Source organism: Pleurodeles waltl, chromosome 4_1 (assembly GCF_031143425.1).
Source record: "Pleurodeles waltl isolate 20211129_DDA chromosome 4_1, aPleWal1.hap1.20221129, whole genome shotgun sequence".
NCBI lineage: Eukaryota > Metazoa > Chordata > Amphibia > Caudata > Salamandridae > Pleurodeles > Pleurodeles waltl.
Window position 1 is genome coordinate 710,724,893 of NC_090442.1, and position 24,074 is coordinate 710,748,966.

Here is a 24,074-nt window from a genome sequence, read left to right on the forward strand (position 1 = left end):
GAATCTCTCAGTGCTTATGTTGAAAGTGATGAGCAGTGTCTTGAAATCACAGTGACGGTGTGGGTGGCAACATGCATCAATCGTCTAGTCTATTCTGCTGAATATTTAGTACAATTTTACCTCCTTTCTATGACTTGAGTACTTTGCACCCCCTAATGCCTGAATGGAAACTTGAATTGCTTAAAATGGTGTGAAGCTGACAAACACCCATTATATATGTATACTGCGAAACAATTACTGCCCCTAACGTCTGTATAGATTTGAATGGACCCCATGCTAATGTCTCATTTCTCAGCAGCTTACTGCCGAGTCAAGTATTTCCTACGAATAATTTCAGCACTTCCCATGGTACTAGACGACAAAATGCATACCAAAAGTACTTAAGCTTATTTCATGTTACCAGCGTCCTATTCAATCATTTCTCCTTGCTTTCTTGCATCTGGCAGAGGCATACAGAGGACCATAGTAAGTCACTAGCCCGCTGTTTCGGAATTAGGTGTGGTTGAGCAGTATTTGGCCAAAACCTTTAACGCCCTATATTGGTGTAATTTCTGTAATCTGTGGCAACAGTATTTACCAGTTCAATGAAGCTGCCTGTTCTACCAACAGTTCGTTATGTGGACAAAGGGATATGCAAAGGCACAGCTGTATAGACTCGAGAAGAAATCCAGTACCAACTGGCTGATCACTAAACAGATCAGCACCACTGGTTCACCTGACCTGAATAGACCGGTTTATCAGGATCACTGCCTGGAGAGGGATAAGTGCTTGAAAAATGGCAACCAGCAGCAAGACTTTTCCATAGTTGCCAGTTTCACTTCACCATCTGCTCTTTGATTGGTTCCAAAGCACAGAGCCAGAGAAGTACAAACAGATTACCCTGTTTCACTGTCCTTACAACTGCCTTAGACCTTTTAAGGATCTGGAATAACTTTGAACAGTGGTACTGTTTAGGACTTTTTCAGAGGAAAACATGTCTTTTTACTTCTGCTTTGCATTACCTCTGGCAGGGCAAAGACTGCTGTATTTACCAGCGGCATCTGTCCTCTACATAGTGCCCTGCAGATGCCAGTTCCAAGGCACAGCCATTGTGAAACCATCCTTGCTTCACATATTGAAGGAAGCCCATTTTCTGCACAATACCCTTAATACAGAATTGCAAAATGTGTTTCTAGAAGTAACTGTGAGGAAAATTTCCTTTGCAAAGTGCATTGTTGTGACATGTATGTCCTTTGTTCGAATCCCTGTGTTAATGAAGTAATTAAATGTTTGAACTGTTAAAAAGTACTACTTATATCCTGCCACCATTCATGGCAGTAACAACAAGAAGGTGATGGATGAAATGCTTGAATTAATCTCAAGCCACTGGCAATTGCTCTGGGACGCATTCCACTCCATTGTTCTAAGCCCACCATGATACTCTAGACAAAGACCCTCCTTAAGAAAATCTGTGCAACTCTGCTCCTCAGGGGGAACAGTCTGGCCCAAACTGACATGTAAGACCCCTTCCAGAAGGGACCAGAAGCAAACCTAGACCGGTTTCAACATCCTTAATTCTCATCAGTAAGGTGTACCTTGAGTCCTATGGCACAGAGAGCTTGGGACCGTCGTCTGGGCGTACCCAATGCACCTAAGGCATCAGAAAACCTTAGTGACCAGACCGATGTCAGTAGAACATGAGGTGGCTGCTGAAGGGCACAAGTCTAAAGTCGGTGACGATTTATGTGCTTAGAAGGACTCTAACTGCCATTGCAAGTCGGTGACACAGTGCTCTGGTTGCAGGGCTAGATTTTGTGCAAAACCCACGTCTAAGTACAACTGACATTTACATTATCTGCACAAGACAGTTTACAACGTCTCTATTATTTTAGTGGAAGAGACTTGTATTTTTTTAAGCCATGTTTGGCTATGGAGACTTCTGCCAATGAAAAGTTCCAGAATACTACATCTACAGTCCTAGGTGATACCTTTCCGAGAGATATTTTGTTGTGGGAATTTAGTCTACCCAAACTGTGCTTGTGATTTATTTATTTACAAATAAATCATCATACAAGCTTATTATAACACCAAAAACAATACAAAAATGTTCCACGTATACTTTAAATCACGTTTAACAATCTAATTACCGTAAAGAAGTGCGTGTATGACTTTTCCTCTAGCCTCTTTCTACCTTCTGGGAAAGGCAGTCCTTCCAAAAAGGTATTACCTAATATGCGTTATACAACAGACAGACCAACTTTATATGACATGAGTTTCGACAGCCACCTCCTGCTGGCTGGGTGACAGTCCTCAATTTTAACTAGCCCAACCGAAAAACCATAAATTCTCCTGTCAAGCTTTTACATTCAAAAAGCACATTTTCTTTGCACACTCTTGTAGATCATATGCTTTACGCACTCCTCCCATCTAGTGTTAGTCGTGGATGTTACTACTTGTTTTTCTTCAAAGTACAAGTATCTTTTTTGAGGTGACTCGGGATCCTTCCCCAAAATCTACAATGTACAACACAAATACACTTACCTCTGTGTTTTTCCACTGTCATGGACAGACGTGCTTTTGGAGCACCAGAACCCTAGAGCTACAAAGAACATCCTGCCAGAACATTTTTACATGGTAACTCTGCAGGATGTTTTTCCACTACTACTAAAACACGGTTACATGATGCTTCAGACCTCAAAGATGCGTATTTTCACATACCCATCCATCCAGCTCACAGAAAATACCTCAGGTTCGTCATAGCAGGAAAACATTACCAGTTCACTGTTTTGCCATTGCATAACAGCTCCAAGAGTGTTCACAAAATGTCTAGCAGTAGTAGCAGCCTACTTAAGAAGACAACTCCTTCCAGTCTTTCCATATCTAGATGATTGGCTAATAAAATCAAACAATTTTACACAATGCCAACAACACAATATGTGATAGAATCCCTAGATACACTAGGGTTCACTCTCAATACCAAAAATCACACCTTCAACCAGCACAAGTACAACCTTACCTAGGTGCTATTCTAGATACTCAAAAGGCCCTAGCAAACCCAAATGCACAGAGGATACAAGCTTTCCAAATTCTCATACCAAACATACAGCCAAATCAACAATATAAGATTCATAATGAATATTCTAGTGATGATGTCATCTTGCATAGCTATAGTTCCACATGCAAGACTAAACATGAGACCCTTACAACAGCGCCTCTCACAACAATCGTCTCAAGCAAACGGTCATCTTCAAGATATAGTGTTGATAGACCAGCAAACACATATGCCCCTTCAATGGTGGAATCTCAGCAATCTAATGAAGGGTCGGTCATTTCAAGGCTCTGCCTCAGACCATAATCACAACAGACTCATCCATGATAGATTGGGGAGCTCATCTCAACAATCATACCATTCAGGGAGAATGGGATGCCAAGCAGAAACAGTTTCACATAAACCACCTAGAATTATTAGCTGTATTTCTTGCCCTAAAAGCGTTTCAACCGCTTCTCAAACAGAAGACTGTTCTCATAAAAACACACAACATGACAACCATGTATTACCTCAACAAACATGGCGGGACGCATTCATCTCAACTGTCCCTACTAGCCCAAACAATATGAAAATGGACAATTCACAATCCCATTCATCTGTTAGCACAATACATTCCAGGGATAGACAATCAGCCGGCAGATGTCCTAAGCAGGAATCACCCCCAAGTACTTCAAAAATACTTTCAAAAATACTTTCAAAAGGGGTGACACCAGAAATAGACCTATTCGCAACAACCGAAAATGCAAAATGCCAAAACTTCGCATCCAGACACCCACATCCCCTATCCAAGGGCAATGCTCTATGGATCAATTGGTCAGAGATATTTGCTTATGCTTTTCCCATCTCCCACTCCTTCCCTTTCTGGTCAGCAAGCTACGTCAACCTTCAATCACCATTATACTCATAGCCCCAACGTGGCCATTTCAGCATTGGTAAATAACACTCCTAGATCTGTCTGTAGTACCTCATTCCAGACTCCCAAACAGACCAGACATGTTAACACAGAACAAAGGTCAAATAAGGCACCCAAACCCCAATTCTCTCAATCTAGCGATTTGGCTCCTGAAGTCTTAGAGTTTGGTTACCTAAAGCTTCCATCATAATGTATGGAAGTAATTAAACAAGCATGTAAACCTACTACTAGACAATGTTACGCAAACAAGTGGAAAAGATTTGTCTATTACTATCAATCTAAAAAAAACGGAACCACTTGCAGCATCTATGCAAGAAATTCAGTGCTATCTACTTGATTTACAGAAATCAAATGTTCGATGGCATCTGTCGCTGTAGATACGCATGTTTTGCAATAGCTCGCCATCTGGTGTTGGGCCGGAGTGTTACAAGGTGTTTTTCTTCGAAGAAGTCTTTCGAGTCACGGGACCGAGTGACTCCTCCTTTTGTCTCCATTGCGCATGGGCGTCGACTCCATCTTCGATTGTTTTTTTTCCGCCATCGGGTTCGGACGTGTTCCTGTCGCTCCGAGTTTCGGAACGGAAAGATAGCTAATTTCGGAAGATTTTCGTCGGTATTGTTGCGTTCGGGGTCGGCGTAGTTAGATTCAACACCGCATCGAAGATCGAAGAGCTCCGGTGCCCTTCGGGGTAGTTTTTCTATCCCCCGTCGGGGCCTGGTCGGCCCGACCGCATGCTGAAGAACGCCGATGGAACGGACCCCGTTCCGTTTCTGCCCCAAATGCCACAATAAATACCCCTATACAGACCAACACTTGGTCTGTAACCTGTGCCTGTCACCTGAGCACAGTGAAGACACCTGCGAGGCCTGTCGTGCGTTCCGGTCCCGAAAAACACTCCGAGACCGTCGAGCCAGAAGACTTCAGATGGCGTCCGCGCCGACAGCCCACCGGGAGTTCGAGGAACAAGAAGAGGAAGGTACCTTCTCGATCCAAGAATCGGACTCCGAAGGATTCGACGATACACAAACCGTGAGTAAGACGTCGAAAACCACACAGAGGAAGATTTACAAGGCCCATGGCTCCACCCATAAATTCGGTGACCGACCGTCGGCACCGAAAAAGGCCCAAACAGTGCCGAGATCGTCCGACTCCGGTCGAGACACCGGCACGCAGCCTTCTCTGGACCGAGAAAGTGCTGGAGACAAGCCTCGACACCGAGATGCCGGTGTGGACACGGCTCGACGCCGAGACAGCGGCACCGAAGAAGATAGACGCCGAGAGGTTTTGGCCCCGAAAAAGAAAAAAGGCACCTCGGAGCCGAAAAAACACGCAGACAGGGTTTCGGTGCCGAAACAAACTGCAAGCGACCCAGCTTCAGGCTCTTATACAGAAGAGCACTCGCTAACCTCCCAAATGCAAAAGCATAGGTTTGAGGAAGAGCTACAATCAACTGATGTAGACCATACGCAAAAGCGTATTTTCATACAGCAGGGGACAGGAAAAATAAGCACCCTTCCCCCCATTAGAAGAAAGAGAAGGTTGGAGTTCCAAACTGAACAGACACCACAACCAAAAGTGGTGAAAAGAGTTACCCCACCACCCTTTCCTCCGCCCGTGATTAACGTCTCACCAGCACAAACTCCATCACACTCCCCAGCTCACACCACCATAAGCCAGGGTGACCAAGATCAAGACGCATGGGACCTATACGACGCCCCAGTGTCAGATAACAGTCCGAAGGCATACCCTACGAAGCCATCTCCACCAGAGGACAGCACCGCGTATTCTCAGGTGGTGGCTAGAGCAGCACAATTTCACAACGTAAGCCTCCACTCAGAACAGGTCGAGGATGATTTTTTTATTCAACACACTCTCCTCCACCAACAGCTCATACCAAAGCCTGCCTATGCTCCCTGGTATGCTCCGGCACGCAAAATACATCTTTAAGGAGCCGGTCAAAAGTAGGGCAATCACACCAAGAGTGGAAAAAAAGTATAAGGCGCCTCCTACAGACCCGGTTTTCATCACTACACAGCTGCCACCAGACTCTGTCGTTGTAGGAGCAGCTAGGAAAAGGGCCAACTCCCACACATCTGGAGATGCACCACCCCCAGATAAAGAAAGCTGCAAGTTCGATGCAGCTGGCAAGAGAGTCGCAGCACAAGCTGCAAACCAGTGGCGCATCGCGAACTCCCAGGCACTACTTGCGCGCTATGACAGAGCCCACTGGGACGAGATGCAACATCTCATTGAACATCTGCCCAAGGACTTACAAAATAGGGCAAAACAAGTGGTTGAGGAGGGACAGACCATTTCCAACAACCAGATCCGCTCCTCCATGGACGCTGCAGATACAGCTGCACGGACAATTAATACATCTGTAACTATCAGAAGGCATGCATGGCTCCGAACGTCTGGATTTAAACCAGAGATTCAACAAGCAGTTCTCAATATGCCTTTTAACGAAAAAGAACTGTTCGGTCCAGAAGTGGACACAGCGATTGAGAAACTCAAAAAAGATACGGACACTGCCAAAGCCATGGGCGCACTCTACTCCCTGCAGAGCAGAGGCAATTACAGCACATTCCGTAAAACACCCTTTCGAGGGGGGTTTCGGGGTCAGAGCACACAAGCCAGCACCTCACAAGCAACACCGTCCAGTTACCAGGGACAGTATAGAGGAGGTTTTTGGGGACAATATAGAGGAGGGCAATTCCCTAGAAATAGAGGAAGATTTCAGAGCCCCAAAACCCCTACTACTAAACAGTGACTCACATGTCACTCACCCCCTCCACACAACACCAGTGGGGGGAAGAATAAGTCATTATTACAAAGCATGGGAGGAAATCACTACAGACACTTGGGTTCTAGCAATTATCCAACATGGTTATTGCATAGAATTTCTACAATTCCCTCCAAACATACCACCAAAAGCACAAAATTTGACAACACACCATTCCAATCTCCTGGAGATAGAAGTGCAGGCACTATTGCAAAAGAATGCAATCGAATTAGTGCCAAACACACAAATAAACACAGGAGTTTACTCACTGTACTTTCTGATACCAAAGAAGGACAAAACGCTGAGACCAATCCTAGACCTCAGAGTAGTGAACACTTTCATCAAATCAGACCACTTTCACATGGTCACACTACAAGAAGTATTGCCATTGCTAAAACTACACGACTACATGGCAACTTTAGACCTCAAGGATGCTTATTTCCATATACCAATACACCCATCGCACAGGAAATACCTAAGGTTTGTATTCAAGGGAATGCATTACCAATTCAAGGTACTACCTTTCGGATTAACAACCGCACCAAGAGTCTTTACCAAATGTCTAGCGGTAGTCGCTGCACACATAAGAAGGCAGCAAATACATGTGTTCCCATATCTAGACGACTGGCTAATCAAGGCCCATTCGTTAATAGAGTGCTCATATCACACAAATCATATCATACAAACCCTCTTCAAACTAGGGTTCACCGTCAATTTCACAAAATCCAAAATTCTGCCGCGCAAGGTACAACAATACCTGGGAGCCATAATAGACACATCAAAAGGAGTAGCCACTCCAAGTCCCCAAAGAATTCAAAATTTCAACACCATCATACAACGCATGTATCCAACACAAAGGATACAAGCAAAGATGGTACTACAACTCCTAGGCATGATGTCTTCATGCATAGCCATTGTCCCAAACGCAAGACTGCACATGAGGCCCTTACAACAGTGCCTAGCATCACAATGGTCACAAGCACAGGGTCACCTTCTAGATCTGGTGTTAATAGACCGCCAAACTTACCTCTCGCTTCTGTGGTGGAACAACATAAATTTAAACAAAGGGCGGCCTTTCCAAGACCCAGTGCCACAATACGTAATAACAACAGATGCTTCCATGACAGGGTGGGGAGCACACCTCGATCAACACAGCATACAAGGACAATGGAACGTACATCAAACAAAACTGCATATAAATCACCTAGAACTTCTAGCAGTTTTTCAAGCACTAAAAGCTTTCCAACCAATAATAGTTCACAAATACATTCTCGTCAAAACAGACAACATGACAACAATGTATTATCTAAACAAGCAAGGGGGGACGCACTCCACGCAGTTAAGCCTGCTAGCACAAAAGATTTGGCGTTGGGCAATTCACAACCAAATTCGCCTAATAGCACAATTTATACCAGGAATCCAAAATCAACTCGCAGACAATCTCTCTCGAGATCACCAACAGGTCCACGAATGGGAAATTCACCCCCAAATTCTGAACACTTATTTCAAACTCTGGGGAACACCTCAGATAGACTTGTTTGCGACAAAGGAGAACGCAAAATGCCAAAACTTCGCATCCAGATACCCACACAAACAGTCCCAAGGCAATGCCCTATGGATGAACTGGTCAGGGATATTTGCTTACGCTTTTCCTCCTCTCCCTCTCCTTCCTTACCTGGTAAACAAACTCAGTCAAAACAAACTCAAACTCATATTAATAGCACCAACTTGGGCAAGGCAACCCTGGTACACAACGCTGCTAGACCTATCAGTAGTACCCTGCATCAAATTGCCCAACAGGCCAGATCTGTTGACACAGCACAACCAAAAGATCAGACACCCAGATCCAGCATCGCTGAATCTAGCAATCTGGCTCCTGAAATCCTAGAATTCGGGCACTTACAACTTACCCAAGAATGTATGGAAGTCATAAAACAAGCCAGAAGGCCATCCACCAGGCACTGCTATGCAAGTAAATGGAAGAGGTTTGTTTGCTACTGCCATATTAATCAAATACAACCATTACACACAACTCCAGAACATGTAGTGGGTTACTTGCTTCACTTACAAAAATCTAACCTGGCTTTCTCTTCAATTAAAATACACCTTGCAGCAATATCTGCATACCTGCAGACTACCTATTCAACTTCCCTATATAAGATACCAGTCATTAAAGCATTCATGGAGGGCCTTAGGAGAATTATACCACCAAGAACACCACCTGTTCCTTCATGGAACCTAAATGTTGTCCTAACTAGACTTATGGGTCCACCTTTTGAACCCATGCACTCCTGCGAAATACAGTTCCTAACCTGGAAGGTGGCATTTCTCATCGCCATTACTTCCCTAAGAAGAGTAAGCGAGATTCAGGCGTTTACAATACAGGAGCCTTTTATACAACTACACAAGAATAAGGTCGTCCTAAGGACCAATCCTAAATTTTTGCCAAAGGTTATTTCACCGTTCCATCTAAATCAAACAGTGGAACTTCCAGTGTTCTTTCCACAGCCAGATACCGTAGCTGAAAGGGCACTGCATACATTAGATGTCAAAAGAGCATTGATGTATTACATTGACAGAACAAAAAACATCAGAAAGACTAAACAACTATTTATTGCATTTCAAAAACCTCATGCAGGAAACCCAATATCAAAACAAGGTATAGCCAGATGGATAGTTAAATGCATCCAAATCTGCTACCTTAAAGCTAAACGACAGCTGCCCATTACACCAAGGGCACACTCAACCAGAAAGAAAGGTGCTACCATGGCCTTTCTAGGAAACATCCCAATGCAAGAAATATGTAAGGCAGCCACATGGTCTACGCCTCACACATTCACCAAGCACTACTGTGTAGACGTGTGATCCGCACAACAAGCCACAGTAGGTCAAGCCGTATTAAGAACATTGTTTCAGACTACTTCCACTCCTACAGGCTGATCCACCGCTTTTGGAGAGATAACTGCTTACTAGTCTATGCAAAACATGCGTATCTACAGCGACAGATGCCATCGAACTGAAAATGTCACTTACCCAGTGTACATCTGTTCGTGGCATCAGTCGCAGTAGATTCGCATGTGCCCACCCGCCTCCCCGGGAGCCTGTAGCAGTTTGGAAGTTACCTTCAACTATTTATATATGTATCATCTCAACCTTAAATAGGTGCATACTTAGTCACTCCATTGCATGGGCACTATTACTACAATTCAACTCCTACCTCACCCTCTGCGGGGAAAAACAATCGAAGATGGAGTCGACGCCCATGCGCAATGGAGACAAAAGGAGGAGTCACTCGGTCCCGTGACTCGAAAGACTTCTTCGAAGAAAAACAACTTGTAACACTCCGGCCCAACACCAGATGGCGAGCTATTGCAAAACATGCGAATCTACTGCGACTGATGCCACGAACAGATGTACACTGGGTAAGTGACATTTTCATTAGCTTTCTCATCCAACAAAATCCACCTTACTGCAATATCTGCTTATTTGCAAACTATTCAACACACTTCTCTGTTCAAATTTCCTGTTATTAAAGCCTTCATGGAAGGATTAAAACGCATTATTCCACCCAAAACACCACCTGTTCCTTCATGGAATTTAAATATCATACTTGCCAGACTTATGGGCCCACCTTTTGAACCTATGCAGTATTGTCATATTCAATTTTTAACAAGGAAAGTTGCCTTCCTTTGAGCTAAATGTCTACCAAAAGTAGTATCTCATTTCACATCAAACAGTGGAATTGACAGTCTTCTTTCCACAGCCAGACTCTGTGGCAGAAAGAGCTCTTCATACCTTCGATCTCAAAAGAGCTCTTATGTATTACATTGACAGAACTAAAGATTTTAGAAAGACCAAACAACTTTTTGTTTGCCTTTCAACATCCACATAAAGGTAATCCTATATCTAAACAAGGCTTAGCAAGATGGATCGTTAAATGCATTCAAACATGCTACATCAAAGCAAAGATAAAACCTTAAATCACTGTTATATAATTTTTTCTATTTCCCTGCTCTGGCGTGAAACTGGATAATGGAAAGGGGAGTGACCACTCCCCTGTCCATCACCACCCCAGAGGTGGTCCTCCAAGCTCCTCCAGAAGGTCCCTGGGTTCTGCCATCTTGTTTCCAAGGTTGGCAGGGAACTCTGGGAGCATCTGAGTGGCCAGGCAGGTGACGTCAGAGCTCCCTCCTGATAGGTGCTTACCTGGCTACGTGACTAATCCCCCTTTCAGGGCTATTTAGGGTCTCTTTCTTCAGTGGGTCCTCAGACTCGGCTTGCTAGGCTCCAGCAGGAGTCCTCTGCAACCTCCATTTCAACTGCCCACTGGAACTGCGACTGGACTCTCCAGGAATCGACAATGCTGCAATCCATGAACAAGACAACTTTGATTTCCACGGCTCCTTCCAGCTTTGCAACATTTCCCTGGCCGTGCATCCTCGGAAGACAGCAACTCTTCAACTGGCACAAGAAAAAAAAGGAATCTCCCTTGGAGTGAATGAGTCACTTCCCTGCATCCGCAGGCACCTGCTGCAAGGACGACTGGCTGCATGGATCTCCCTTCATCTTGAGTTGAGTGGATCCTGCATTACGGGTGGTGGTCTGGACTAGTCCTCTTGGTCCTCTCTGCCAGTTGTCTAGCTTTGGTGGAGGTAAGCCCTTGCCTTCCCATGCAGGAAAGTACCCCTGTGCACCGCGTATCTTGTAGCTGCCAAGGCTTGTTTGCATTTCCTCCAAGGGATCTTCAGGTGACGTGTAGCTCCAGCTGCCAGCGATCTGTCCTGCAAAGCACAGCCCTCAGCGTGGTTCTCATGTAGCGTGGGATCCGTTTCTGAAGTGCTGCGCGGACTTCTTCTGCAACCTGTGTCGACGTCTTGCGGGACTCCTGTGGGTCCCGTGTGTCGCTGAGGGTCCTCTGTGACTCCCCCCTCATGGGTGGAGTTCTCCTGGGCCTTGCTGGTCCCCGGCAGCACCACCTTTCCACTAATCGTGAGTTTGCCTTTATCAAGGCTTGTTGGTGGAATTCCTGCATCCATCAGGAACTCTTCTCCAGCACCAGGGTTGCAGTGCTGACCTGTTGTTCCTTACCGTCGACCAACTCCTGCAAGTACAGCTGGGTGGGTAGTAGCTCCTACTCCTCCTGGACTCCACTGTGACTTTTAGACTGGGTCCCCTCTCTCCATAGGTCATCGTCTTCAGGAACCCACTGCTGGTTTCTTGCAGTCTTGTCTTCTTTTCTTCTTTTTCCCTCCTTTTGGGTGGCTTGGGGAAATTCCAGTGATTTACTCCTGCTTTTCTGGCCGGTGGGAGAGGAGAGGGTGAGGGGGGGTGCTACTCTGTTACTTACCTCTGTGGTTTTCTAGGACTCCCAGCTGCCCTCTACACATTCCACTTAACTAGGTGGGAGTCCTGTGTTCGCATTCCATTTTTGTAGTATATGGTTTGGGCTCCCCTAGGGGCACTATTGGTTATTGCTATTTGCACTGTTTTCTATGCCTATTTCTGATTAATAGAGTACATATCTAGTGTGTTTACTTACATCCTAAGGGAGTATTGCCTTTTTTAGTAATTTTGGTATTGTCACTAAAATAAAGTACCTTTATTTTTGTAACACTGTGGTTTCTTTTATGTGTGTAAGTGCTGTGTGACTACAGTAATAATGCATAAGCTTTGCATGTATCCTTGATAAGCCTTGGCTGCTCATCCACAGCTACCTCTAGAGAGCCTGGCTTCTAGACAATGCCTACACTTACCAAAAGGGGATACTGGTGTAAGTACCTTAGGTCCCCACTACACACTAGGCCAGCTTCCTACATAACACAAATACAGAAATACTGCATACAATACCTCAACTGGAAGTAGGTATACACACTATTATGTACACATTAGCAATCAGTAAAAAGCATATAAAGCAATAGGCAATGGTAAAAGCAACAGCAAATAGTGAGGGCTCCAGGGGAAGGCCAAACTATATGCTAAAAAGTGGAATGTAAAAGGCAGTCTCCCACCCAAGTAAGTGGGGTCAGTAGAGGGGAGCAGGAGGAACTAGGAACCCCAAAAGGTGATTTCCAGAGTGATTCCCAGTGACCAGGGGAGCAGAGGTAAGTACCTGGTTTTCCCCAAAACCAATTGGAGGATTGTGCAAGACCCAGACAAGACGGGAAGAACCCAAAAGTGTATCCTGACCGAAGAGGACCTGCAAAGGATGGGGAGCAAGTACAGTTCGTGATGGAGTATCTGGTAGTGGCAGGAGCCACTACCCCACCCCTCTGTGGATGCTGGACCAGGTCGGCGGTGGGCAAAGGTGGTCATCAGTGCCGCACAGGAGCAGAAGGGGAGTTCCAAGACTGATGCAAGTTATGTCTCACGTTGGCGGTCGTGGTGCACTTGGTCAGTGGTGTTGGAGCACCACCAACAAGCCTTGGCAAATTTAAGAATCCGAGAAGAAGGTTTTGTAAGGCTGAAGCAGACCAGCAAGGTCCAGAGGACTGCACCAAAGGAGGGAGTCCGGGGTGACCCTCAGCAGCTGGGAGAATGAGAAGAAGAGGAGGAGGAAGCCTCCACAGGCAACCCACTGGCAGCAAGCACAGGAGTCGCAGTGAGGTCCACTCAGCACATCTGAAGGGGAGCCCCACATCGCTGGAGCAGCTGGCAGGAGACTGTGCTTTGCAGGAAGGCAGTACTGGAGGCCAGGGCTACACAGAGCCTGAAGATCCCTTGGAGGAGGAACAAACAAACCTTGGTAGATGCAAGAGTCACTGTGCACAGGGGTGCTGTCCTGCATGGAGAGTCAAGGGCTTAGCATCTCCAAGTTGGACAGCTAATAGATTGGACCAAGGGGACCTCTCCAGACCATTACCTGTGATGCAGTATCCACGCAGCTTTGTAGGAGAGAAGATCCACGTAGCTGATCGGCGTTGCAGTTGGTGGATGCAGAGGAGTGACTCCTTCACTCCAAGGGAGATTCCTTCTTACTTCTTGTTGTCTTCAGAGGATGCACAGCCAGGGAAATGTTGCAGTTGTTAGGAGCCGGAGAAACAATGCTACAGAGCGGAGTTGTTGCTGAAGTTACAGATTGTCAGTTCCCGGAGGCCCCAGTTGCAGTCCCAGGGCCTGTACATGACGTACAAGATGCTGGAATCCTGCACATTGAATCTGAGGACCCACCCAAGAGGGAGACCATAAAGAGCCCAGAAAGGGGGATTGGTCACCTAGCAAGGTGACCACCTATCAGGACAGGGCTGTGATGTCACCTACCTGACCGGGCCACTCATTTGCTGTCAGGGCCCTCTGCCCACATTGGATTCAAGATGGCAGAATCAAGTGGCCACCTGGAGGAGCTCTTGGCACCGCTCTTAGGATGGTGATAGACAGGGTAGTGGTCACTCCCCTTTCTACTGTCCAGTTTCATGCCAGAACAGGTACCAGGTGTCCCTGGACTAGTGCAAACTGGTTCGTGCAAAAAGGGAACTAGAGGTGCCCTTCAAAGCCTGGTGGCTTGTGGAGGCTACCCGTCCCAAGCCATGCAACACCTGTTTCCAAGGGAGAGAGGTTGTTACCTCCCCTCACACAGGAAATCCTTTGTTCTGCCTTCCTCTCCTCTGCCTGAGCTGGTCAAGCTGTCACCTGTCTGAGGGGTGACAACAGATGGCTGCCCGGAAAACCCCAGAAGACTGGTGGGAGCAATGCTGGGGGTCCTCTAAGGAGCCCCCAGAGTGCATGGAATCATACAACCAATACTGGGAACAGTATTGGGGGATGATTCCGACTTGTTTCATACCAAACATGTCCACGTTCTGAGTTACCAATATGTAGCTGGATACAGGTCACTGAATACTGGTTACTGGATACCTGTGCCCAGTACACAGGTAAAATGGCTTCCCCGCAGTTATGAAGTGCAGTGTAATGGAGCTAGAGTTCATAGGGGCACCTCTGTTCATGCAGGGGTGCCCTCACACACAGGTACCTGCACCCTGCCCTCTGGTGCTAGGAGGGCCTAACATAGGGGTGACTTACAGTGACCTGGTGCAGTGAAAGAGTGCGTGCACCTTTTCACAAAGGCTGCAGTGGCAGGCAGACAGGCACATTTTGCATGGGCTCCCATGGGTGGCACAATACAGGGTGCATTTCATGGGGAACCCCTGGTGCCCCAATGCTCTGGGTACCTAAATACCATATACTAGGGACTTACATGGGGGTACCATTATGCCAGTTGTGGGGTGTATAAAGTCCTAAACAAACAAATTTAGAGGAAGAGAGCACAGTCACTGGGGTCCTGTTTAACAGGTTCCCAGTGAACACAGTCAAAACACACTGACAGCAGGTGAAACATGCCAAAAAGACGGTACTTTCCTACACTTACTACCAACATTTCCATTATCAGTGAGAGAGGAATAGATTTCAAATTACTTTGTTTCTATCATCTTCCCCTCCCAGTACCGTATCCTCCAAAGCAGTGGTTCCCGGCCTGTGGTCCAGGGACCCCCTGGGGGTCCGCGAAGCCTCTCCAGGGGGTCTGTGACAGCTTAAAAAATTAAATATCATCAACAGATTAGGCTAGGTCCCCAGCTTTCAGTAATGACTTAGTGCGGGGTCCCCAGATTACAGTAATGATTCATTGGGGGACCCTGGGTTCCAGTAATGATAAAATCGGGGTTCACAGAAGTCAAAAGGTTGGTAACCACTGCTCTAAAGTGCTGGTTAGCTGATATCTGTGAATGGCCTGTCATAGCATTTGGGGGATGGAATTGACAAATCAGGTGACAGGAGACTGCATGGTCCTTTCTGACTGCATAAGCACTGGTAAAGCCAATCTGTCTTGCCTTTAATATATGTCCGCAACACTATCACTTTACCAATGCTTATTTACTTTGAATTTTTTTGGTAAGTATGTCAAAAAACATTCAAAGGTGACCGGGGCTGTGTACACCCTTACAGATGCTCATCTTAGAATGGTTTTTGCCATAAAACACTCAGATGACCAGTCTTGTGCACTTGCCACCCACCAGCAGCGGTTTTAGAGTGGTTATTATGAAAATAAAATAACATTCAAAGAGAGCTGTCTGCCAGTATTAGCACTTACACAAGCATTGTATAAGCCACTATTAGCGTCTTGGATGGGTTATCTGGTGCAGTTCACCAAAGCGGGATAGATGGGAGAGGGAGAGGCAGCGGATAGAGAGTGTGAAACGGGAGGATGGAGTACCAGTGCGACAGAAAAAGCAACAGTAAACAGAGAGGGAGTGAAAGGCAAGAGAGAAGCCAATAGCTGGAGTAGGAAGAGTATAACAAACAAGGGGTTTTTGAGTGGACTGCTACAAAGTCCACATCAAGTATATGTTACAGTATTTTTATACGATGGATCTTCGATTGTTGAACATCATTAAGTCATGTTTAAATATACTTTGTCAGGGCAGTAAAACAACAAAAACTGATTGGGTGCATAGCTCAGTGGCAGCAATTGAACATTTATTCAGTTTTCAGTCACATCCTTTGTGTGTATTTTTGGGGATTTTTTATTAATTAAAAAACAAATCAACATGTGCACAGTAGAGATTCTCCATGTGATATCCTACATAATAGATAATATAATCTGGCAGATTATTGAAGCACTGGGATAGCCATCATTTAATGACCCCTTCACCTATTTTGCAGCATGCTTCCATATACCATTGATTATGTATTAAATGCATTGTAGTGCAGCTTTATATTCAGTTAGGAAAAACTCCAACACATTAAATCAGGCCATTGTTCTTTGGTAGGCAGTTTTGACATGTCGAATTAACCCTCAATCACCATTTTTTTTTTTCAAGCTACCTCGATCAGCCTTGTGTTGAAGCCATCAACCGGATCAAACTCTACAGTGAATCTCTCGCAAGATATGGGAAAAGCCCTTACTTGTATCCGCTCTATGGCCTTGGTGAGCTCCCACAGGGATTTGCTAGGTAAGACATATAAAATGCTGACTACAGCTGTTAGTCAAATTTGTATGGTAAGCCACTTGTAAAGTGGTCATAAAACAAGTATCCAAGTATACTTGCAATGTTCGTGAAAAAACTGTTATTTGTTATAATAATGTCTTTATATTTTTTACTCAACACAATGAAAATAGCAACACACTGCATGCTTGCAGCTAACCAAATTATGTACCTGCTTCCACTAAGATCTTTTCTTCTACTGGTCTCCTTTACTGAACTTGAAGATGGCACAGTTGTCTAATGTGATCACAATGCCAAAACCTCCAGCCACTGACTTGAATGAATCAACAGTGGGCCAAAATATGCTTGTTACATTATTTACTTATGTATCCAAGAATCTGTTCACTTTGGCTTTTTCCTCTCATTCTATGGAGACAACGGTCAACAATCTGATTTCTTCTAGGTTATTGGAGGCTATAGGGATTTTTTTGTGTTAGATTTTAATGCCCGTGTGTACTGGCTTTATGCATGTATTTGGGTAACAAGTGGTAACACAATCTGTTAGAGATTTTTAGCCACAGTTCCTTACCTTAGAATATTTCCCAGGCTTCAGACTGGATCCAGAAATTTTTTGAGCAGTCCCTTTGCTCACCTGTAGATGGTGTCATTTGGGTCCGAGTGGCATGGTTGTGCAGGAAGTGACATGGGCAGTCAATTTTTTAATTACTTTTCTGCCGTTTTTTGGACTATATCCCCAATGAAACAGATAAGTTTCAAGCCTAGTGCTGCCTCTCACAGGCAAGTTTCGTGACAGATCCCCACTTGGTGTCTCTGTGGTACCTGCAACAGGACCACAACCTCACGGGCTTTGAGGATTGCAGGACTATGAATCTGAAGGTCATCTGTGCGTGGGCCATGAAGCTTATAGCCGCGTGCCACACACCTCCGTACCGCTCAGTGTCCCGTTCACGAGGGAAGAGCCACTGTCTGAGCTGCTTGTGCCAGTTATTGTTGGAAACCTGGACTTCTTCAGTAAAGTCCCACAAGACTATGTCCCTCATTATGACTTTGGTGGTCTCAAACCGAGACCACCAAAGTCATGAGCGCCAAAAGACCGCGGGTCTTTCGCCTGCCATAATATGGATACTGAAGGATTTCGCCACATATAGGGCGGAAATCCAGCAGTAGCCATGCTGGCGGACGAGGCGCCTGGGCGGTGCTACCACCTGCACCGCCCCGTCAGTAGGACGCCACCAGCCGTATTTTGACCAAACAGGTGGCTGGGCTGTGTCCTGCTGGCGGGGCGGTGCTGGCGGTAGCAGCGCCCCTTCCCTGTTGGACGACCTCCTCACCAGACAAGGTCAATCAGGCATTCGTCGTGGGAGGGTGGTGGGTGTTGTGTGTGGTGTGTTCGTGTGTATGCATCTGTGAGTGTTGTGGTGTATGCATGGTTGTATGCATGTGAGTGAATGCATGTATGAATGAGACAGTGAGTGTGTGTCTGCCTGTCCGTGTGTATGCGTGTGAGTATGTGTGAGTGAATGCGTGTATGGAAGTGGTGGTGCATGCGTGGTGCTAGTGGGTGTGCATGATTGCGGGTAGGGAGGTAGGGTGTTGGGGGGGGTGCTGTGATTGCTTGGGGGATGGGAGCCTTCTACCAGTGACAGAGAAGGAATTCCCTGTCACCGGTACCCCTACCGCCATGGTTTTCGTGGCAGTGGTACCGCAAAAACCATGGCGGTAGGCCAGCTCATTATACCGCAAGTGGTCATGTGTGAATCGGCGGGTCAGAAATGCACACCTCCAGCCCAGCGGTTCATACGACTCCATGGCGGTATGAGTGGTGATGTGGCAGGTAGGCTGTAGTCAATCCGCCACACTCATAATGTGGCAGTATACACTGCCAGCCTGTTGACGGTGATACCCCCACATTAACCCTGGCGGTCAAAAGGGTCAAAATGAAGCCCTATGTCCTAGAAGTCAAAGCGTTGTTCATCTTCTCAGAGTCGGTCCCATTCATCCACTGACGCCGTGGAATGATGCCACAAATTCAGGCCCCCACTCTGTGGTAGTCCCTGTGGAGCCCGCGCCTGGGTCTGCTCCACACTTCCGCTAATTTCCCGGAGCGACCCCAGCCAACTTCAGGAGTTTTATGAGACCATGAGCCTCCTTTTTGGCTGGCAGAACCCCTAAGGAGCTCCTTCGGGCCCCATGGATTCCGGAGAGCCTCCAGTTATGAGTCTGCCGCCGGGTCCAACCTCAGCGCTAGTTTGGTTCTGAGGATCCATTAGTGGATCCAGATCAGCCCCGGCTGTGAGTTTGCAACTTCACCCAGATACCATTCCAATGATGCTGTTCTCCACACCGAGCCCATTGTTATACCGGCCTCCCATATTTAGCTGGACCAGCGTTATCCGGTGTCTGTTGGGTACCAACCCGCCCCACCCAGCCTAAATTATAGATGGCTGTTCTGACCTCATAGTAGAGTCCAAGGCGGAGGACAAATGGTATGAGGACCTGACTGATGCCAGTGGACTGGACACTTAACCAGACACCGGCCTTCTCTCTTTCGAAAGTGGCTGTGAAAGAGGGGGGGGTTTCGATGATGGCGCCTAATGATCCAGGCCTCAATCTCCAAGATCAATCATGAAATCATAGCACGTTCCAAACCACACCACCGGATAGGGAATCAAAGAGACTGGATACATTTTAGAAAGATTATTTTCTCTTCAGCAAGTCTAGCACTGCGGTGAACACAGCATTCTTATTGGGCTGTTACCACCATACTGTGTGATATACTTATGCTTAAGTACTGCCTATGAACTAGAAGGAGTCCCGTGCCATACTCTTCCTAAGCTATTGCGAACTGAAGAGATGTGGCAAAGTTTACGATCTGATGTGAATTGGAAACCACGACTCGCTTGGCAGAGCCATAACTTCCACAGTGGTGCTCTGACGTCATGCCTGGATGACTACAACTGGCTTTTTGGGAGCGGTTCAGGCATCCTTTATGGAATTGCCCTTCAGTGGGACTTGCCTTTTTGGCAGCAAGGTAGATTTGGTGCTTGCAGTTGTAAAGACTGGTCGACCACTAGGTCGCTGGGGCTCATCATGGCCCTGCAACAGCAACATTCTGCCTTCCGCGGCAACAGTAGGGGCTGTCAGCCGCATCCTTTTCCTCCTAGCCACCACGGCCAGCAGGCACCACTGTCCTTTCGTGCCATGGACGTGGGTCTTACAAGCCTTGTGGGAACCAGCAGTAGAGGTTGACCTATTCTATCTCCCCCTGGTGGCCACAGCCTCTTTAGTTTGCCCTCACATCATCATGGGCACCTGGTTGATGGCAGGATTTGGCACCACCTGCCCCAGGGTAGAAGTTCACTTCTGAAAGATGGGTGCTTCTGATTATCAGCGAGGTTATGCCCTACCTTTCTAGAAGATCCCACTGATTGCCTGACAAAGGACCACCTTTTGCTCTTGGGACAGGGAGTATAGCACTTCTGGCCAAAGGAGATCTAGAGAGGGTGCCATCTTCAGACTTAGGATGTGGTTTCTATTCTTGCTACTATCTGGTGCCAAAAAAAGGATAGATGCCTCCAGCCTGTAATCTACCTACGCCCCCTCAACTACTTCCTGAAAAAGGAAAAATTCAAGATGGTCATTTTGGCTGAGGCACTGTCTGCATTCAACCCTGGAGATGTTCTGCTATCACCAAGAACATGCAATGTCAACATTTTTGTGTGCTGGAGTTTTCAGTGCAGGTAAGAGTTTCCTCTCAAGTGGAGCTCAGGACTCCTGTATGCCTTTCCACCAATACCACTCTTGTCCAGAGTTCGCATGAGCATCTGTCTCCGATCAGGATTTGTGGCTTGGTGTGCTGCCACCTTTGTTGATCCTCTGCACCCTTATGAAATCCTTTTGTTTTCCTTATCCTTTGCTTGACAAGGCCTTGCTATGGGCACAGTTGAATGGTACTTTTCTGCCATTTGACCCTTCCTGCAGTTGTCTTATCAACCCTTGCTGTTCAAGTCACCTGTTGTGACTTCTTTCCTGAAAGATCTGCAGCACGTTTCCCCCTACACCTTTAATCATATACAATTGGACCTGAATTTAGTTAGTTCTTTCCTCCTCTGTTACCCTATTCAGCCCGGACACGACTGTCCTCTGGGACTGCTTAGCAACAGAACAGTCTTCTTTGTGGTTATAACCTCTGACCGGTGGGTTAGCAATTTGCAGGTGCTTTCATCGATCCCACACACAAAACTATACACAACCTTTTCCCCTGATAAGCTAGGCCTTTGGACCAATGCCTCCTCCTTATCAAAGGTGGTCACTCCTTTTCACATCGGGCAGAACATCACACTGCTGACTTTCTTTGCCCTACCTCATCCCACCAAGGAAGAGGAGAGACTGTACCATGTGGACCCAAAAAGAGCATTGTCATTCTACACTGATTGTACAAAAGATTTCTGGGTGGATGATAAACTCTTCGTTGGATTTGTGGGTCCGAAGAAAGGAAAAGCAGTCCATAACACAGAAAGATTGTCTTGTGGATCAAAATCTACTTCGCAGTGGCAAAAAAGCAACTCCCTGAGGGCTTGAAAGCTCATTCCACTGGATATAAAGCTGCAGTCACCGAGCTAGCTAGAGGAATCCCCATTCTGGACATCCGTCACGCAGCTGCATGGGCATCACTGCACACATTTGTCAAACACTATGCCTAGACAGTCTTATCCGGTGTGATGGGCATTTCAACCATTCGGTCCACTAGAACTTTTTAGTGTAAGCAGCTCGCAGATCCACACTGGGGAGGGATTGGAATCTGTGGCTAGAAGTCTCTATCAGAAGAACAAGTTAGTTACCTTTGGTAACACCTTATCTAGTAGAGACTCTATCTAGCCACAGATTCCTTACCCAACTTCCTTCCTCCCTGTTTTGAAAACTGTAGTCTCACATCACAGAAATCCTTTAGGACCTCACCTTCGTACACTTGTAATTTCACCTCAGTTTTGATCCGTGCTTGTGGTATGGAAAAAACCAATCAGAAACTGAGGTCAGTGTGCTGGGGTGTGGCTACAGAGTAGGTCCCTTCTGGCACTCATGATGCCACCTGCTTGTGCACAAGGGGACTGATCAGACATTTTTAAATCCAGTCTGATGCCTCATTTCTACCAGATAGGGTGCTAGCGAAGGTAAGTAACTTGTTTGTTTGGTGATGTAATTTGTTTACATTAAGAATAATGCTGAAATGGAAACCGTATGCTTTTGTTAAAGGTTGTAGAAAGAAATCGCTTAAAAAGTAGTCCTCAGTTATGCCTCTTTGTCGTGTTTGTAAAACGTACACACTTAAGCTTGGTAATGGTTTTTGTTTTTAGGCTAAGTGCCATCTACGGTGGCACCTACATGCTGAACAAACCAATTGAGGAGATTGTTATGGAAAACGGAAAAGTAGTTGGTGTAAAATCTGAAGGAGAGGTAGGTTTTCTTTGTTCATCTTTTTCAGTTGCTTTTTTCTGTTTTAGTTTTAAGTGTTTTCTTGCTATTTGCAGACATTTTGGACCTTCACTTTTTCTACAGAAGAAAATATCTATCAAGAGGGTGGTGCATGCTTCTGATTCTTCCCAAATGCATAGATCTGCTTTGTGTAACTCCAAGGAATTTGCCTTTGTTAATGAATGTGCATGCTCATTGTGCTGATATAGATTTGCAGTTTTCGAATTTAGTACTCAAAATCAAGTACTTAAGTTTTTAAATCCCTTTGGTTTCTTGCTCAGGATTAAGCTATATTAGATGATACTGCTTACAGAGTAATGTAATGGGACAAATAGAAATAGTAATGTACTTTGCATAGGTTTCTGGAGCTCTAAATAGCATACATATCTATTTCACACCTTAGTCATATATTGATTTCTCTGTTTTGAAATAAATGGTGCCTGCTCTGATATTGGCACGTTTTTGGCTGATTCAGTATTGAATCCACAATATTCTCTAAACTTCATGGGCAATCGTTCGGTTAATTGAAATAGTTATTTGCCTCCGGTAATGCTCTTTCTTGTGGACAGTCTACTTTCCTGCAGATCCTCACCTTTTGAATATACTCCTTATCTTTTGAATATCCTGCGGACCAAACTGAATCCAGGAATTCTTCAATAGCACTTCATGCTTGTAAGGGGTGCTGGCTCTACTTGGGTGTCTGAAACTACTTCCATGTGACATTTTTGGAGCCATAAAGTGCCCCAATAGGCATACTGATATCAGTTTCCAGTCGTAGCTTTTGTGCCTTTGAGGCATGTGGATGAGACTAACATCAGAAAGACCGGTGTAGTACTTTCTATTGTATTGGGACCTCATTTAGAGGACCTGCTTAATAACCAGCCATGCAATAAGGCGATAGACAGGTCGATGTGGAATCCACAGGTAGTTAGGGTGTGTCCATTTTAATAGCAGTACTGTAGGTAAGTAATTTTATCTTCTGTAGGATACTTCTACCTGAAGATTCTTCGCCTTTTTGATATATTTCACAATCACTACCTGATCAGGATGTGAGCGCATTGCTGATTATCTAAAAAAATCTTGAAGGACTGACCGCCAAGGAGGCATTTCCTTACATCAGTGATCTGAATGTCCTAAAATATATAAAATCTGTGTTATTTTTATAAATAGGTTTTGGATTTCTTCTTCAGTGTGTGTATCATTTATTGACTCTGTGTGTGCAACAAATGTTTACCACTCCCCTCATAAACCTATGCTGTTCCACCACACTATCCCTAATAAAGCACTTTGTCCGGACTTTTTGCATGGTGTACCCTTACATTAGTACACTACATAAAAAGTCATCTTCCTACGGGTGGCTTGTGTTAATAAGAAATAAACACAGAGAGTAGATCAGTAATAAGTCCCAAGATTGTGAAATGCGGTGCTTTATGACTTCACAGCTTTTAAAAAGACCTTCACTTATTGGCCAAATGTGAAAATCTCTTCCATAGTACATGATATGCAAGACCACTGGAATTATGCTGCAGGAGAGGGCCAAATTATGTGACAATGTTAAGTAAATTATGCTGCAAGCAAATTATGCGGCACAATGCAGCACATTTTGTAATATTACTTAAATATTTCATAATTTTTAAACTTGTTAACACAGTCTGGGCATTGTTTGTGCCTCATTAGTACAGTTTTAATCCCCAAGTACAGCAGTCAGTAACCAAAAGGTGACAAGTCCATTTTAGCAAAGGGCTTTTCACTGCACGGCAACACCGGTCGTTACATTTTTAGTCATTTATGAACTGTGTGAGGTTGAAACATGTTTTTTTGTTAAAATCTGCAGATTGAGGCTGATGATGGATTATGTGGGAGATCTAAAATTATGCTGGAGGACGCTGGCTCTGGATGTACTATATCAAAGTGAGACATTGAGACATTGTGTGCACAGAG

The 24,074-nt window shown here is 45.5% G+C and overlaps 1 protein-coding gene across 1 annotated transcript in view; it reads left to right on the forward strand.

Moving 5' to 3' along the window:
- The window catches only part of GDI2 (GDP dissociation inhibitor 2), a 148,100-nt gene that overhangs the window by 94,432 nt on the left and 29,594 nt on the right, over positions 1-24,074 (forward strand). The window contains exons 6-7 of the mRNA XM_069229292.1: positions 16,536-16,667; positions 22,016-22,115. Of these exons, the coding sequence (XP_069085393.1) occupies positions 16,536-16,667; positions 22,016-22,115 (232 nt within the window). The remainder of the gene's footprint in view (positions 1-16,535; positions 16,668-22,015; positions 22,116-24,074) is intronic.